Genomic DNA, 15,358 nt, shown 5'->3' with positions numbered 1-15,358 from the left:
CACATCAAAACACATCATAATTAAAATGCAAAAGGTTAAAGACAAGAAGAATGTGAGAAGCAGCAACAGAAATGCTGTTAGTTATTTACAACTGGGCTCCCATAAGACTATTAGCTGGTTTCTCCCTAGGATCTTTGCAGCAATATTCAAAGTGTTGAAAAGCAAGTGCCTGCAACCAGGATTATTCTACTCAGCAAAGCTGTCATTTAGAATGAAAGGACAGACAGCTTCCCAGACATGAAAATACTAAATGAGTTTGTCATCACCAAACCAGTGTTATATGAACTGTTAAACAGTCTTCTTTAAGAAGAAGAAGAAAAAGAAAAGTATGAACAATAAAATGGAAATACACACACACGCATATACATATCTCAACAATTGAATCTAAAAAACAAAATAAACAAGCAGAACAGAAACCAATGCACAGGTACAGAGAATATTTTGATGGTTGCTGTATGGGAGTGGGGTTGGGAGGATAGGTGAAAAAGGTGAAGGGATTAAGAAGTACAAATTGGTCCTTACAGAATGGTCATGGGGGTGTAAATACAACAAAGGGAATATAGTCAATAATATTCTAACAACAATGTATGAGTGCATATGTGGGTATAAGATTTGTCAGGATGATCACTTTGTGAGTTATATAATGTCTAACCACTGGGGTGTACACCTGAAACTAACATAATATTGTATGCCAACTCCAATTGAAAAATTAAAATGAGTTAAATGAAAAAAAATAATAAGAAAGAAAAACTAACAATATATCAATTTATAAAATATGTCAATACATTTTGTTAATCAAATCATAAAAGAATGGGTTCAGAAAATTCATTTGTGCTTTCAAAATCTGCATCATTTTTCCTAGAACTTGTATTCCATATGGAGTTAATAAGTATTTTTCCCTTTGTTCATTTTGGAAATGGAGAAAAAATTTATTTTATCTTTGTCACAAAAGAATACCTATATATTGCCATGTATAATATACACCCACATCTTTGTGCACATTACAAATAAGATGATAATATTATACCCATGGTATATAATCATTATACCCATGTATAATGTGCATCCTTATTTTTCCCTCAAAAATTTGGGCAAAACATGCATTATATATGGCAAAATATGGTACTAATCTTTTTGCCTCCTTATTTCTCTTGCCATGGCTAGTCTTCATAAATTTTCTGAATAACTGCTATTCTTTGCACCTAAGCAAAAATTAGATTCACCATCTGTATAGCAGGCATTTTTTTTGCAATAAATTCAATAAAAGAATGAAAAGGAAATTTTAGAACTGCAAAATACAATGATGGAATAAAAATTTCAGTGAATGGGCTCGACAGCAGAACAGAGGTGGTAGCATGCTGGCTTTCAACAGTGTTTGATTTTCTGTTGTTTTTCTAATTTAGAGACAGATTCAAAGATCATTTTCTAACACATGTATTTTGGATGATAAATTTTCTTGTGTTCCCTGGCTTTAGCTAAATCTCTAAGTTTTTATTAGTGTCTTCATTATCATTAATTTCAAAGCAGTTTTATATTTGTTGTGATTTATTCCTCACACTGTATGTTATTACGAGTACATTATGAAAATTCGTAACATTTAGGGATTTTTTTAAGTTATATTTTCTCTAAAGTTTTAGCTTAATTCTGTATGGTCAAAGACATTCAATAAATTATTTAAATTGTTTTAAAGTATTTGAGGCTTATTTTAAGACTCATTGTATATTGTAGTATTCATTCTGCTCCATATACTGAGTTTCTTATTTGGACAGTTCTATGTTTTTTATCTAGTCTTACCATGTGATTCTTTTTTTTTTTTTTTTTTTTTTGGTGATTACTTCTTACTGCTTTATGCCACCAATACTCTCCCATATCTCATTAAGGGTATTTATTTTGCTCATTCAAAATTTTTGCTCTGTTCAATGAATTCTACCTCATATGATCTTGGGTTGTTCGTTTTATTGTCTTTTATAGTTTTTCTCACATTATTAGTCTTTATGGACTTCATTTTCCACAGGAAAGGAAAAAGTTCAGGCCCTAACTCGAGGTGGGTTCAAGGTTTGGGGATTCCTATTTGTGTATAAGCAAATCTGTTTCTTCTCCTGGAAACCACCACCTAAGGGTACATTCCTTCACCTCTTTCTAGACATGGTTCTTTCCTAAGTCCCTTTTTTTACTGATAAAAATATCCCAGGTTTTGCAGTGAGATAAGGCAGAAGGAGGGACCTCTCTGGGTAGGCTGCTCTCTGTGCCCTTACAGTGAATTGTTCGAGCTTTACCTGTTCTTAGTTCTGTGCTACTCTCATGTTATGTTGTCTGCCTTAGTTAGTGAGGGTTAGAGGAGGGTCAAGTGTAATTTCCCCATGGCGATGCAGTAAATAAAGAAGAATTAGACTCAAAACTATTCAATCAATATCTTGTCAGTGGCTACGTTCTGCTTCCTTGGGTCTCTTCTAGCTTCAATCTGTTCTTCAGAGTGGTGCATTTTAAATCTTATCTCTATGGCATTTCCATGTTTGAGTGAGGAAGAAGTCAGAAGATTATGTTAGTTTGCTCTTTCCAGAACTGGGAATATATTACTTTCATAATAAGTTTTTTATGGAATGATTAGATTAAAAAGTTAATAGTTCCTGGAACAAGGTTTCAATTAGTAAAAACTGAGTGAATGAAATCAGAAAGGGAGAAGATGAGGTAGTAGACTAGGGCTTGGGAATGTTGAAGAACAGTAATCAATCATGTGTCTCAATAAGTTCTTCCTAGTTGTGTCTTCTTGCCATTTTTGCCCTAGAAAAGGATAGAAGGTTGAAGCTATAGGTGATATTTATGTGGTGGGTGGGTACATTTGAGACAACAATATACAATCATGTATCTACTAGAATGGCTTAGGGAAATACACTAAATATTCTTCTCTCTTCCTCATTTAAAAATTCTAAAATAGTACTGTCTCATGGGGTTGTTGTGAGCAGTACTGCCCAGACACTGGGGCTTTGGGAATGGCCAGAACTAGCAGTGATGCTGGGTGGGGCAATGCAGGCTTGCACTGGGGTCCATGTAAGTCCTGGTTGCAGCAAGTTAGGGTTGCCATGTAAGCAAATAAAAATAGATGACACTCAGTTAAATTTGAATTATTCCTAAATGCCTTTGCATATGTACACTGGGATAAAAGAAAATATTGCATAGGAAATACTTATACTAAAAATTACTTGTTTATCTGAAATAAATTATAAGTATCTATATCACGTACTGCTTTAATTTTATTTCTGTAATTATTTGGCTCTACTCTAACATTTCTTTGTTATACATAATTTGCCCATAAAATTTCTTGCAGTTATATTTGCAATGTAATATAGCTTTACTGTGGCCAAATCAAAACTATTTAATTCCTTTGTCCACTGAACATTCTTTAAGGAGAAAACATGTTCAACATTTGCATTACGAGCCAGTATACTGAAAATGTATTTGCATAAAGTTAGAAACTCTGAGAATTGCTCTTCAAATTTGATTTGTTGAAGCATATAATACCATTTTTCATGGCATAAGTTGCTTTCCTATTGTTCAGCATTATGGTACATCTTTTGCTCAAAAACTTTTGACAAATGTTGTCCCCTGACAATAGCAAGTGCTATTGTGAAATTTTATTCCATTCTTTTTAACAGCACACACAATGATTTGGACTATTTTAATGCTGAAGAGTATTTCATAATATCCCTGTATAATGATTTAATTCTTCAAGATTTGACATTGATTTCAAAAGATAGTCATGACAAGGGTCATGAGGATTATCCACTTTAAGTCAGAAGTTCTTTTATTGTTCTAAGTACAGTTTGCTCATCCCATGGAAATCACTGATGTGGTCTGCTCCGTGTTGTCTCAAGCCAGTGTGGGCCTGACTGAAGGACAGGTTGGGTAAGCCTGGGGCATTGTGTGTGTGCAGGGTGGGGCAAAACTAGGTCTACAGTTGTTCATATAGAAAATACAATAATTCACAAATAATAATAATACAAGAATTAACTCTGTTTTGTGAACTCACAACTGTAAACCTACTATTGCCACATCCTCCATTTGAACAGAGAACATGAGTGAGAACAGTTAAAGTGGCTGTGCATATGACTCTGGCTGCTTTAGGGAGACCAGTGATAACAGAATGAAGCTTATGGGTTCTGAGACTCCAGGATATAGAGATCAAAATAAAGGTGATTAGCAAATAATTTTATTAAGAACAAAGCATCATTTTTCACTCATGTATCACAGATTACTATTGCATCTCTCCATCAGATATAGTCAATTTTAATTTCCATGTCTTGAAATTCCATTTTACCAGGGTTGTAGTTTTAACTCTGTTCTTCCCAGGGAATGTAAAGTCAGAAGAATTATTTCTGTTTTGTGAGTTACACTTCAATTAAATTGTATTAGCAACTTTGTTTTAATTGCTGCTAAGGGATTTCATCCCCAAAGTACTAGAAAGTTTCTAAATTCTATTCAATCCACATTGTGAACTTTAAATTGCTTTTGGGATTTAGGAACATCCTCAAAGCAGCAAAAACTTCAAGTTGCTTTGGTGTTCTGTTGGCTGGTTCTTTAAAGGAGCCTCTCATAGTGAAATGACTGTAAAGAGCCCGACTTTCATCTTTATTGGAAGTCTGTTCTATTTCACCACTGGTAAATTATTATTATTTTTAACAATAGTAATGGCAGCTACTTGATGTTAATGAAAACTAAGAAGCAGATAGTTCTTTTAGTTATCATACTGAACTTATTGGGATGGAATTTATGAGACTAGCAATCTCATAAAATAGTAGGACTTCTGTTTCTGGCATTTTAATATAGAAATATTCTATATTCCAGTGAAGTGGGATGCAAATAATTATAACATTGCTAATGCTAATAATACTTTGAGTGACTTACCCTGCTTTATCATGGGTGATCTGGATATCCAGAGAGAGGAGGGTCAGCAGAGCAGCTGTTGGAGTGGAGGGAGCTGATTTCTGTGTAAGGTGAAGATAACACGTGCTTTCTCATACTTGGCAGTAAAAGAGTAAATTCCCTGTCACTTAAATCCTTAGTTTATACATTAACTTATGGTTTGGCTCTAGACTGAGACATATCCATTAGAGTTTTTCTGTGATCAACTTGTCATTCATTAATATGTATGAGCTAGGATAGTTACCTAAATGTTCCAATTTGTACAGAAAAAACAATTTTATCTAAAAATGTTTTCTTTTACAAACATCACTGATGCATCTAGTTAATGCTCTTAAGATATTGCAGGTATACATTTTCCCCAAATTAGAAATAACCAAAAGTTCTTTTTTTTCTAAATATGTATCTTTTTGAATTGTTCTCTTAGTCACAAATCTTTTGTAAAACCAAAGTTGTTACCATTGAAGCAGGATTTGTATAGACCATTGTGTGTGCATGTATATGCTGAAGACGAGTGATTTTTGTTAAGGCTAACATATTAGTTGTGGAGGAAATATATATATCCCCAATAATAATTTATATATTTTAGATTTTTTTGGTCAAAATGTTATGGTGACACCGCATTCAAAATAATTTCAAATTCGTAATGTAAGTAACATACTAATTCTAACCCAGTTGTGTGTGTTCTGAATCTTTTTTTAACACAGACTTTTTTTTTGAGCTAGAATCTCTTTTATGAGATCTAAAAGTCTAACTGGTCTTAGCTTAGAAGATTGTAACATTCTTATTCTATCTGTGTATCCAGTTATAGGTCCATATTACCTAGAGGGAAACCACTGAAGAATGGACACAACTCTTATGAACACCTCTTTAACAGATCCACATGTACTCTGGATGCTGCAGAATTCCTTTTGGTGAAAGAAAAATATTAACATGGGAAAGACCAATCAGTCTTATGTAACAGAATTTGTCCTTTTGGGGCTTTCTGGCTACCCAGAGCTTGAGGCCATTTACTTTGCTCTGGTCCTTTATATGTACCTGGTGATCCTGCTGGGAAATGGAATCATCATCGTTGTCAGTGTCTGTGACTCCCACCTGCACACTCCCATGTACTTCTTCCTCAGTAACTTGTCATTCTTGGACATTTGCTACACCAGTTCTTCTATTCCCCTATTTCTCAGCAGCTTCTTAACTTCAAAGAAAACCATTTCCTTCTCTGGATGTGGAGTGCAAATGTTTCTTTCCTTTGCTATGGGAGCCACAGAGTGTGTCCTCCTGAGCATGATGGCATTTGACCACTATGTGGCCATCTGTAACCCTCTGAGATACCCCATCATCATGAGCAAGGCTTCATATGTGCCCATGGCTGCTGGGTCCTGGATTGCAGGGAGTGTCAATTCTGTGTTGCAAACCTCTCTTGCAATGCGGCTTCCTTTCTGTGGGGATAATGTCATCAATCATTTTACTTGTGAAATCTTGGCTGTCTTAAAATTGGCCTGTGCTGATATCTCCATAAATGTTATTAGCATGGTTGTTGCTAATATGATTTTTCTTGTTGTCCCAGTACTTTTCATCTTTGTTTCTTATGTTTTAATTATCTCCACCATCCTAAGGATCCCTTCTGCAGAAGGAAGGCGCAAAGCCTTCTCCACTTGCTCTGCCCACCTAGCAGTGGTGATCATATTCTATGGAACCATCCTGTTCATGTATGCAAAACCCAAAGCTAAAGACTCTTCCGGTGCAGACAAAGTCCAAGTCACAGACAAAATCATCTCTCTCTTCTATGGAGTCGTAACACCTATGCTTAATCCTCTCATCTATAGTTTGAGGAACAAAGATGTGAAGGCAGCTGTGAAGAACATACTGTGTCGGAAATGCTCCTCAGAGGGAATGTGAATGCTATTTTTATTTTAAAAAATTCTTTTACTCTGAATGCAGGACTAGTTCTTACCTGAAGTCTCCAAAATAAAAATAAATGTTAGTGGTACCATTAATCCCTGAAACCTCTTTTTCTGCTCCTGGTATTTCAAGGTGAGAGAAATCTAGGGCCTACATTTTCCCTTTATGACTGGATTAAGGAGAAAGGGGACAGAAATTTATGGGTAAAAGGATTGTCATCCAAACCACTCACCTTCCCATGGATAACAGATTTTAGTTCAGGAATGATGAGTTCTATAATTTTATGTAAAAGGAAATATTATTTTACTAGCTGAACTTATTTTCGATGTAAATCAGTTTTCCAGTCTCATATCTTTTTTTTTAAGAAGTAGAAAGTGCCTTGTTAAGGGGCAGAGTATTATATGAACTCAACATTAAATAATTCATAATGAGGTAGTCTTTGATCACTTAGAGGGAAAGGGTGAGCGCTTTAGGGTGTTAGGTGCCTGACCTATGTATATGTCATAGAGAGACAAGAGTAGCAAAATGAAGCTATTTCTTACTAGGGTTGATTTTCTTTTGGCTACAAACTGGCAAGCATACCTCTGTTCAGAGATGTCTGAGGTAATGTGAGAATTGGTGCAGACAACCCAGCTAATAGGGAAATTTGGTCTATCTTGAGTTTCAATAGATGAGCTGTGGTGTCTTTGAGTGAAAAAACATTGTTACTGATAAATGATTCAAAAAAAGTACTTGATTTCTAAAGAAATTGGTTGCATGGTTCTCTACAAACATTGTGATAATGGGCTTAGAGTGTCACACATTAAATATTTTTTCAGTTATGTGAATTTCCTATAGAATATTAGCTTTCCATTCATTCAGTTAGTTGTTTATATCTTATTTCAGTTACTCAATCAACCAGTATTTACTGATTACCTATTTTGTCTCAGGCAATGTGCTATTGGTGATATCAAAACACTAAATAAAATAGAAACAAAAACCAAAACATTATGAAAGAGATCACAGTCTTGTGGAGCACAGACTGACACATTAATTCAGGACAAAAATATTAAAGGATATTCATAACATCTTCCTCTCCATTACCTTCTAAGCTGACTATTTTGCTTTCATAGTATGCCGAGTCTTTATTGGGCTGAACGGAGTAATGGATGGACTTGGAGTAGTTTAAATGGTATAAACTGAAAGGGCTTGGCCCGTCTCTAAGACACAAATAAAAGAGGATAATGAGAAAGAGGGGATCATACAATGAGGAAGAAAGAATTGCATAATAGAGATTTCAAAGGTAGATATGGGAGATATCTAAATAGCTACTGGAAAAATAGAGGAAAAGAAAAATTGGCCAACTGGGAAGATTTGATGCTGGTGATTCTTTCTCGGTGTCTTTTAAAAATCTGAGTAAAGATGTGTACCATCTTTTAAGACATTTGGTGATGTATTTTGTTTGCTTTGCAGTCTCACCATGCTGACACTGGCCATAAAATTGGTTAACTTAAGTGGGTCACAATTATAATTCAGTGTCTTAAGTACTATAATAGGTGAATACATAAATTTTCCCTAGAAGGGTGAATTCTGGGATGGGAAAGGGCTATTTTTGCTTGACTGAACTGGGAAACACAATTCTCCCCATGGTGCAGAGGAAATTCTTGTGCAGAAGAAATTTTCAGACAGATAATAAAACATGTATATTGCCCTACCCCTAAGAATGCACTAATACTAAGAGTTTGGATTGATTGAGTTTAGGTTGTTTTGTTGGTGTAGTAATAGGGGAAAAGATTGGAAAGGCAGCCTAGAGCCAAATTGTGGGGGCTTCAGATGCTGAGCTGTCAATGTCTCAATATAGTTTTGAAGTGGTCACCCTCTACTCTCTGGGACTCAGGAGGATGCATCAGGGCTACCACACAGATTAGCACATTCCAAGAAGTCACATCTCTGATACCCTTAACCCTCTACCTGGCTCTGCTTTTGTCTGTCTTATATGCCCCAGGGTTCCACAGAATATTTTATTTGGAAAAAAGTATTCTGTTGCTAGGAAAAGTTTTAAAACACTACAGTGGGCAATGGAATTCAGTAAGAGTTATAAGAAAGAAATTGGTGCTTTTGGATTGGTGTTTTAGAAAGATCATTTTGGCACTGGGGAGGATAAAGTGCTATACCTCTTTCTGATAAGTTCCCAGAGCTGTTTCATATTTCTTGGCTAGGCACTGCCTTCATCTTATCTTCCTTCCTGTAGGCTTCCGTTACTGAGACCTACCCAGTTCTTTAGAGTTTCTGTTTTCTTCCTGACTGGTTGTGGAATAGTTTCTCAAATAACTTTCATAATCCTTTGGTTTAAAGTTTCACTGTAATTAATATAGGCAACAGAGAATAAAAAGAAAGTAACATGAATGAGAACATTCTACAGGATTAGGAAATCTAGGCATTACCAAAATTGGCTTTGATATATAGATATTGACTATATATATTCACCTCTGCATCTTTCCTAGGACTTCAAGTAATTTTTCTTTAGTGGAAGATCTTTTCAGCACCTAAGTCTAAGAGAAAAAAAAATGCCTCCAATGCTTGGGAGCCTATTTTACTTTATGTTAGTGGAGGGTGGTATTGTTTAAATACTTCTTGTGGTGCAGAGAGCCAATTTAACTGCTGGATGTTAGCTTTTTCCTTGATTCTTTCCTTATGTTTTTGTTCCTTCTTTCTAAAGTTAGGTTTAGGTGCTTAATGTATGTTCTCATGTCACTGACTAATCCCAACACTCTGTACCATTTTCCCCTTAGCTGTTCAGTATTCACATTGCTCTGCATGTATTCATTTGTGCCCACAAATATATATATATATATATATATATATACACACACACACACACACACACATATATATATACACACACACATATATATATATACCCTCATTATATATATATAATGCCTTACATTATATTACATTATGTAATATATTATGTAATATATTATATTATATAATAAGGTATTATATTATATAATAATATATATGCCTTACATTATATAGATATAATGTAAGGAGACCTGGAGTGAAATAATATGACTTTGGACAATCCCTAAATTCACTCATTGTCTGAAATTCAGTTTCATCATTATTAAAATCCAACTTGGATCACTTGGTCAATGTGAAGTGGAAGGCTAGTGAGATCCTTTATGTAAACATAGTGGAAAACCTTAAAATATTAGAAAAATGAGACATATTAAATTATAACTTCACTCATTTATTTTTAATAGCAGGGACTAGATCCTTTATTTCTTCTGTGTTCCACTATATTCTAGTATTATACCATAGTTTATGTGTTTTTGGGTCTATAACACAAGCCCCATAAATATAACACACCTTGTTTAGTTGATTGATTTACAAAAATTGGCTGAGTACACTAAATTTAGAATATATTAATAGTAGTGAAGCAGTGGATTTATCATGCTATGGTTAATGAAAAGATAAAATATCTGAAATATCTGCTTCTAGTCCATTCCTCCCTTGATCAGACAGAATGAAGCCTGACCTCCAGAGTTCATCCCCTTTAGCCACATCATCCTCTTCCATCACCTCCTGCTAAGGCTCCCTCCTTTCCTGTGCCATATTTGATTGTAAACATCCAGGGATCCACAATGAACAAATTAGGAAAGTAAGTGATGAGATAAAAAGTAATATTTAAATAATGCAGAATTAACACATGCTATTTATAAGGTAATAAATATATATACTAGTATGAGATTATATATATACACTATTTTAAAGTAACTTACTATTTCATTTAGATACAGATACCCAGGAATTCTTGCTTAGTGTCCTTATTTTTAAGAATCAGAGAACAAATGAGGAAGGCTGTACATGGGTAAGGCATTATTATTTAATTAATGCATAATGATAAATACTATCTGGTTTGCTAAGTGTCTCATATATATTATCTTTTAAAATTGTTTTTATTAATTTATAATAATAGGTAGTGTTAATAGGTGTTGCCTTTCTTTTTTAAATTTGTGATTACTTCATGCATTTCTTCAACACTGTGTGTGTGTCTTTTAGGGGTTGAAGATTCAGTGCTGGGTATGCTATTGTCCCTACTCTCAAGGATCAGTTCCATATGGCCTTTAAAGTAGACGAGAAATTGTAGGCTTATATTAAAGTCACATAGGTCATAAATGGCAGCTAAGACTTAAGTCCATTGTCTGTCTCTGCTTCCTATATAAATTTCATAATATGTTTGAGGAGTAAGGTAAATATCAAGAGATATTTCAGGAGGACAAGAAAAATGGTGATACATTCTTTAAAAGTGAGAAAAAGGTTGCCTATTAATGATGTACAATTTTTCTGAAGGAGAATCACAATTTTGATTTTGAATTTTGATTTTAAATCAGGATATTTTTGTTTGTGCTACAAACTGAATTTCCTTTGTGGCAAAAAACAAAACAACAATAAATTTTTCTTTTGCACAGCATTTCAACAATATTCTTTAGAAATCACCACCATATATGTAGAGTTAATTTAAAATTGTTTTTAAAAGTACAATCTGAGCCTTGGCTGGTGTGGCTCAGTGGATTGAGTGCCAACCTGTAAACCTAAAGGTCACTGGTTTGATTCCCAGTCAGGGCATCTGGTTTGATTTCCAGTGAGTGCCTGGGTTGTGAGCCTGCTCCTCAGTTGAGGGTGTGCAAGAGGCAACTGATTGATGTCTCTCACATATTGATGTTTCTGTATCTCCCTTCCCCTCTTTCTAAAAATAAATAAATAAAATCTTTAAAAAAATCTGAGTTAATAGTTCAGAATTGGAGCAGAAATATAAAATCAGAGGAGCAATGATGTCTTAAAAAATGCCACTATATATTACAACTCAATAGTCATTCAAAGGAGTTTTTATGATCTCTTCTGTATCTTTTATTCATTCCTTTATCTTCCATTACATTTAAAGATTAGCTGCTATTTTCCAAAAGTATTTGGAATTTTTGTTTGAGAGATGACATATTATTTAAAATATATTTACCTTGTTTCCCTGTGTCATATTTCAGATATATGGACCTCGATTTTTACTGTTCCCTTTTCATTTTAATTAATTTATTAATTTAACAAAATGATTGCCCAGTATTTTTTATTAATTGGCACTCAGTTTTCATACAGAGAACAATGAGTCATGGTTTTGCCATTGGTGAGATTTCAGAAGCTAACACATGGTTATAGCATAGAAGAAAATTGCTGTAGGAGGTAAGGGTTAGGGTAGCATGGAGTAGGTAGCATTAAATTATATATATATATATATTTTATATATATATAAATATATATGTGTTATACATATGTTTTTGGAAACGCTTAATTTTGAATATTCTTTTGTCTTGTTCCCATAAGTTTACTTGTGTTTCTTAAGACTACTTAGCCCTACATTTTTATGAGATTACAGTCATTTTTAGAAAGAGATATAATTGGACTCCAAGCTCTTGAGATTTCTTCTAACTCTGAAACTGTGAGTCAACATATGACCTTCTTTTGTTCTGTTTATGTTTAAAACCCATGTCTCAAAATATGTGAGCTTTTTTCATGCAACTGAACTCTCAAAGATGTCAATTTCTTAAAATTTTCTCCAGAAACAGGGCCTATTCATTAATTTTCATAGCTCCAGGCATGTACCTCCTTGCTCCTCAGGCTATAGATGATAGAATTGAGCATGGGGATGACTGTCCCACAGAACCAGGTAATCAGTTTGTCTGAAGTCATGTCTTTGGACTTCAGCTTTATGTACAAAAAGAAGAATCAACACTGTTATGAGGTCTGAGCTCATAGAAGAGGCTTTATTTTCCCCTCTTCAGCTGAATTGATTCTCAGTATGGCACAGATCATGAAAATATAGGAAACAGAAATGGTCACTAATGATAATGGACCAAATGAAAATAATACATTACCCCACATTATTACATTGTCATTCAAGAAAATAGCTGTTGCAGGCCAGCTTTATTAAAGTAAATGTCTTACAAAAATCTATTAATGTACTAAAGTTTGAGAGACTCTCTACTAGATCAGTGGTTCTCATGCTTGATTGAATATTAAAATCAGCTGGTGCCTAATTGTGTTAGAAAAGTTCACTCATAGTGGAAAAAAAAGTAAAGTCTGAAAGACACCTGTCCAAGGCGGACCTACACAGGGCCCATAGACATATGAAAGAATGCTCAGCACCACTAGCCATCAGAGAGATGTAAGTTAAAACCACAATGAGATACCACTTCACACAGGTCAGAATGGCCATTATAACCAAATCAACAAACAACAAGTGCTGTCTAGACTGTGGAAAAAAGGGAACCCTAGTACACTGTTGATGGGAATGCAGACTGGTGCAGCCACTGTGGAAAACAGTATGGAATTTTCTCAGAAAAATAAAAACGGAACTGCCTTTTGTCCCAGCAATACCACTGCTGGGATTATATCCTAAGAATTCTGAAACACCAATTCAAAAGAACCTATGCACCTCAATGTTCAAGCAGCACAATGCCCATCAGTAAATGAGTGGATCAAAAAAAGAAACTATGGTACATTTACACAGTGGAATACTACACAGGAGAAAGAAAGAAGGAGCTCCTACCTTTTGCAACAGCATGGATGGATCTAGAGAGCCTTATGCTAAGTGAAATAAGCCAGGTAGTAAAAGACAAATACCATATGATCTCACCTATAAGTGGAACCTAATCAACAAAACAAACAAGCAAACAAAATATAATCAGAGACATTGAAATAAAGAACAAACTGACAGTAACCAGAGGGGAGGTGGGTGGGAATAATGGGGGGGGGCAGGGGAAGGGTCATGAAAGAACATGTATAAAGGACACATGGGCAAAGCCAAAGGGGGGTAGGATAGAGGGTGGGAGGTGAAGATGGCTGGAGTGGGGGGAGTGGTTGGGGGAAAGTGGAGACAACTGTACTTGAACAACAATAAAACAAAAAGACAGAAAAAATAAATTGTTTAAGCAATTTCTTTAGGCCTGGAGATTACACATTGGGTCTGAGTTGAACTACATGCCCATTAGAACATTTTTTATATCCTAGGTGATGATATAACAGATAACTATAGCTTAAAAAATTATTTTTGGTGTGGGGCCTTATTTAACTTTATAAAATTATCACCCATGTTCCAGCATTAATGCAATAGGTTGAAAAAAGTAGCAACTAAAACTTCTCTGCCAAGAAAAGTAAAGGAATAATTTCATTTGCTTGAAACATCGCTCTGATGTGATTTAATTGGGTGCTTCACTTATGCAATGCTGGATAAAGGATTTTAAGGATCCCCTGTGACTTACGGTAAAGAAAGGAAGACATGGGTAAAGAGCTCTGCTCTTGGGAAACAAGCCTAGAAGACTGTCTGAGAAGCAATCCGTTGTCATCAGGTCACTGAATTTCAGAAACAATGTTAAACACCCAGTTTTAACTTGTTTCCTATTCATTTTGTAATTTTTTCCCCATACTTTTAGACTTCAGCAAAAATCTATTTTGTCTGGATTAGTGGTTTTATGGTAAACAAACTGCATTCATTACTTGGGTGAAGCAGTTCAAGAAAAGGCAAGCACTGCCTGTAGAAGTATTGGGCTGGCCAAAGTAGTGCTTAGTTGTCTTTAACTTCATTTGAAACAATTTTGTTAGATTGTATTGTGACAGCTGTTATATCAGCATGCATTAAAAAAACTTACCAAAATTGGTAAATTTTTGTGTAGCCATTTTAATATTGAAGATGGAAGAAAATATGCAATATTTTTGGTATATTATGCTTTATTATTTCAAGGAAGGTAAAAACAAAACTGAAATGCAAAGAAAGATTTGTGCTGTGACTGATTGAACATGTCAAAAGTAGTTTGCCAAGTTTCATGCTGGATATTCTCACTGGACGATGCTCCATAGTCAGGTAGACCAGTTGAAGTTGATAGCAATCAAGCTGAGACATTAACTGAGAATAATCAATGTTATACCATGTGGGAGATAGCCAGCATACTCAAAATATCCAACTCAATAAAGTTATTGGTGAAAATAAAAACTTTGTCTTTTATTTTACAGAAAAAAAACCCCTAAACAGAACTGTTGGCCAAATAGAATATGACTGAGCACATGTCCTAATTGTTTAAATTAGATAGGTCGTTGTTACCAGATAGACACAGGCCTGGAGTGCTCTGCCTCAGGCTGTAGCAGGGTTCCTGACTTCATACAGGAAAGCTTTCACAGAACAAGTTCAGGTGATTTTGAGAATACATTTATTAAGGCTGGGGACAGTGAAACAAAGGAAAGACTTAGGGTAGGAGACATAAAAGGAGAGTGCCTAGGTGAGGCTACTTTGGCTCCCTAGAAAAGTTATAGGAAAGAAGTGAGCACAACTGGGCTGCTATTAGCTCACCTGGAAGTCAGAGAAAAAGCTGACCCCCTGGAGACAGGATTAGGAGGTAAGCCTGGGTCCAGCTGCCACTGCCCACTGCTCCCTTGGCTGCAAGACTCCTTAAAACCCTTAGAGTTCAAAAGGATATAAAAAGTTCATGTCCAACAAGGGGCAAGGGCATGC

At 35.1% G+C, this 15,358-nt stretch overlaps 1 protein-coding gene across 1 annotated transcript; it reads left to right on the top strand.

Moving 5' to 3' along the window:
• Positions 1 to 5,850: 5,850 nt before the first annotated feature.
• Positions 5,851 to 6,813, top strand: LOC123820035 (olfactory receptor 13C7-like). Its single transcript, XM_045840711.1, has one exon. The coding sequence runs from the start codon at positions 5,851 to 5,853 to the stop codon at positions 6,811 to 6,813; it is 963 nt and encodes a 320-aa protein (XP_045696667.1).
• Positions 6,814 to 15,358: the final 8,545 nt, after the last annotated feature.

This window comes from Phyllostomus hastatus, unplaced genomic scaffold (genome assembly GCF_019186645.2).
Source record: "Phyllostomus hastatus isolate PE091 unplaced genomic scaffold, TTU_PhHast_1.1 phas_contig_34, whole genome shotgun sequence".
NCBI lineage: Eukaryota > Metazoa > Chordata > Mammalia > Chiroptera > Phyllostomidae > Phyllostomus > Phyllostomus hastatus.
This window is presented reverse-complemented; position numbering and strand designations above follow the sequence as displayed.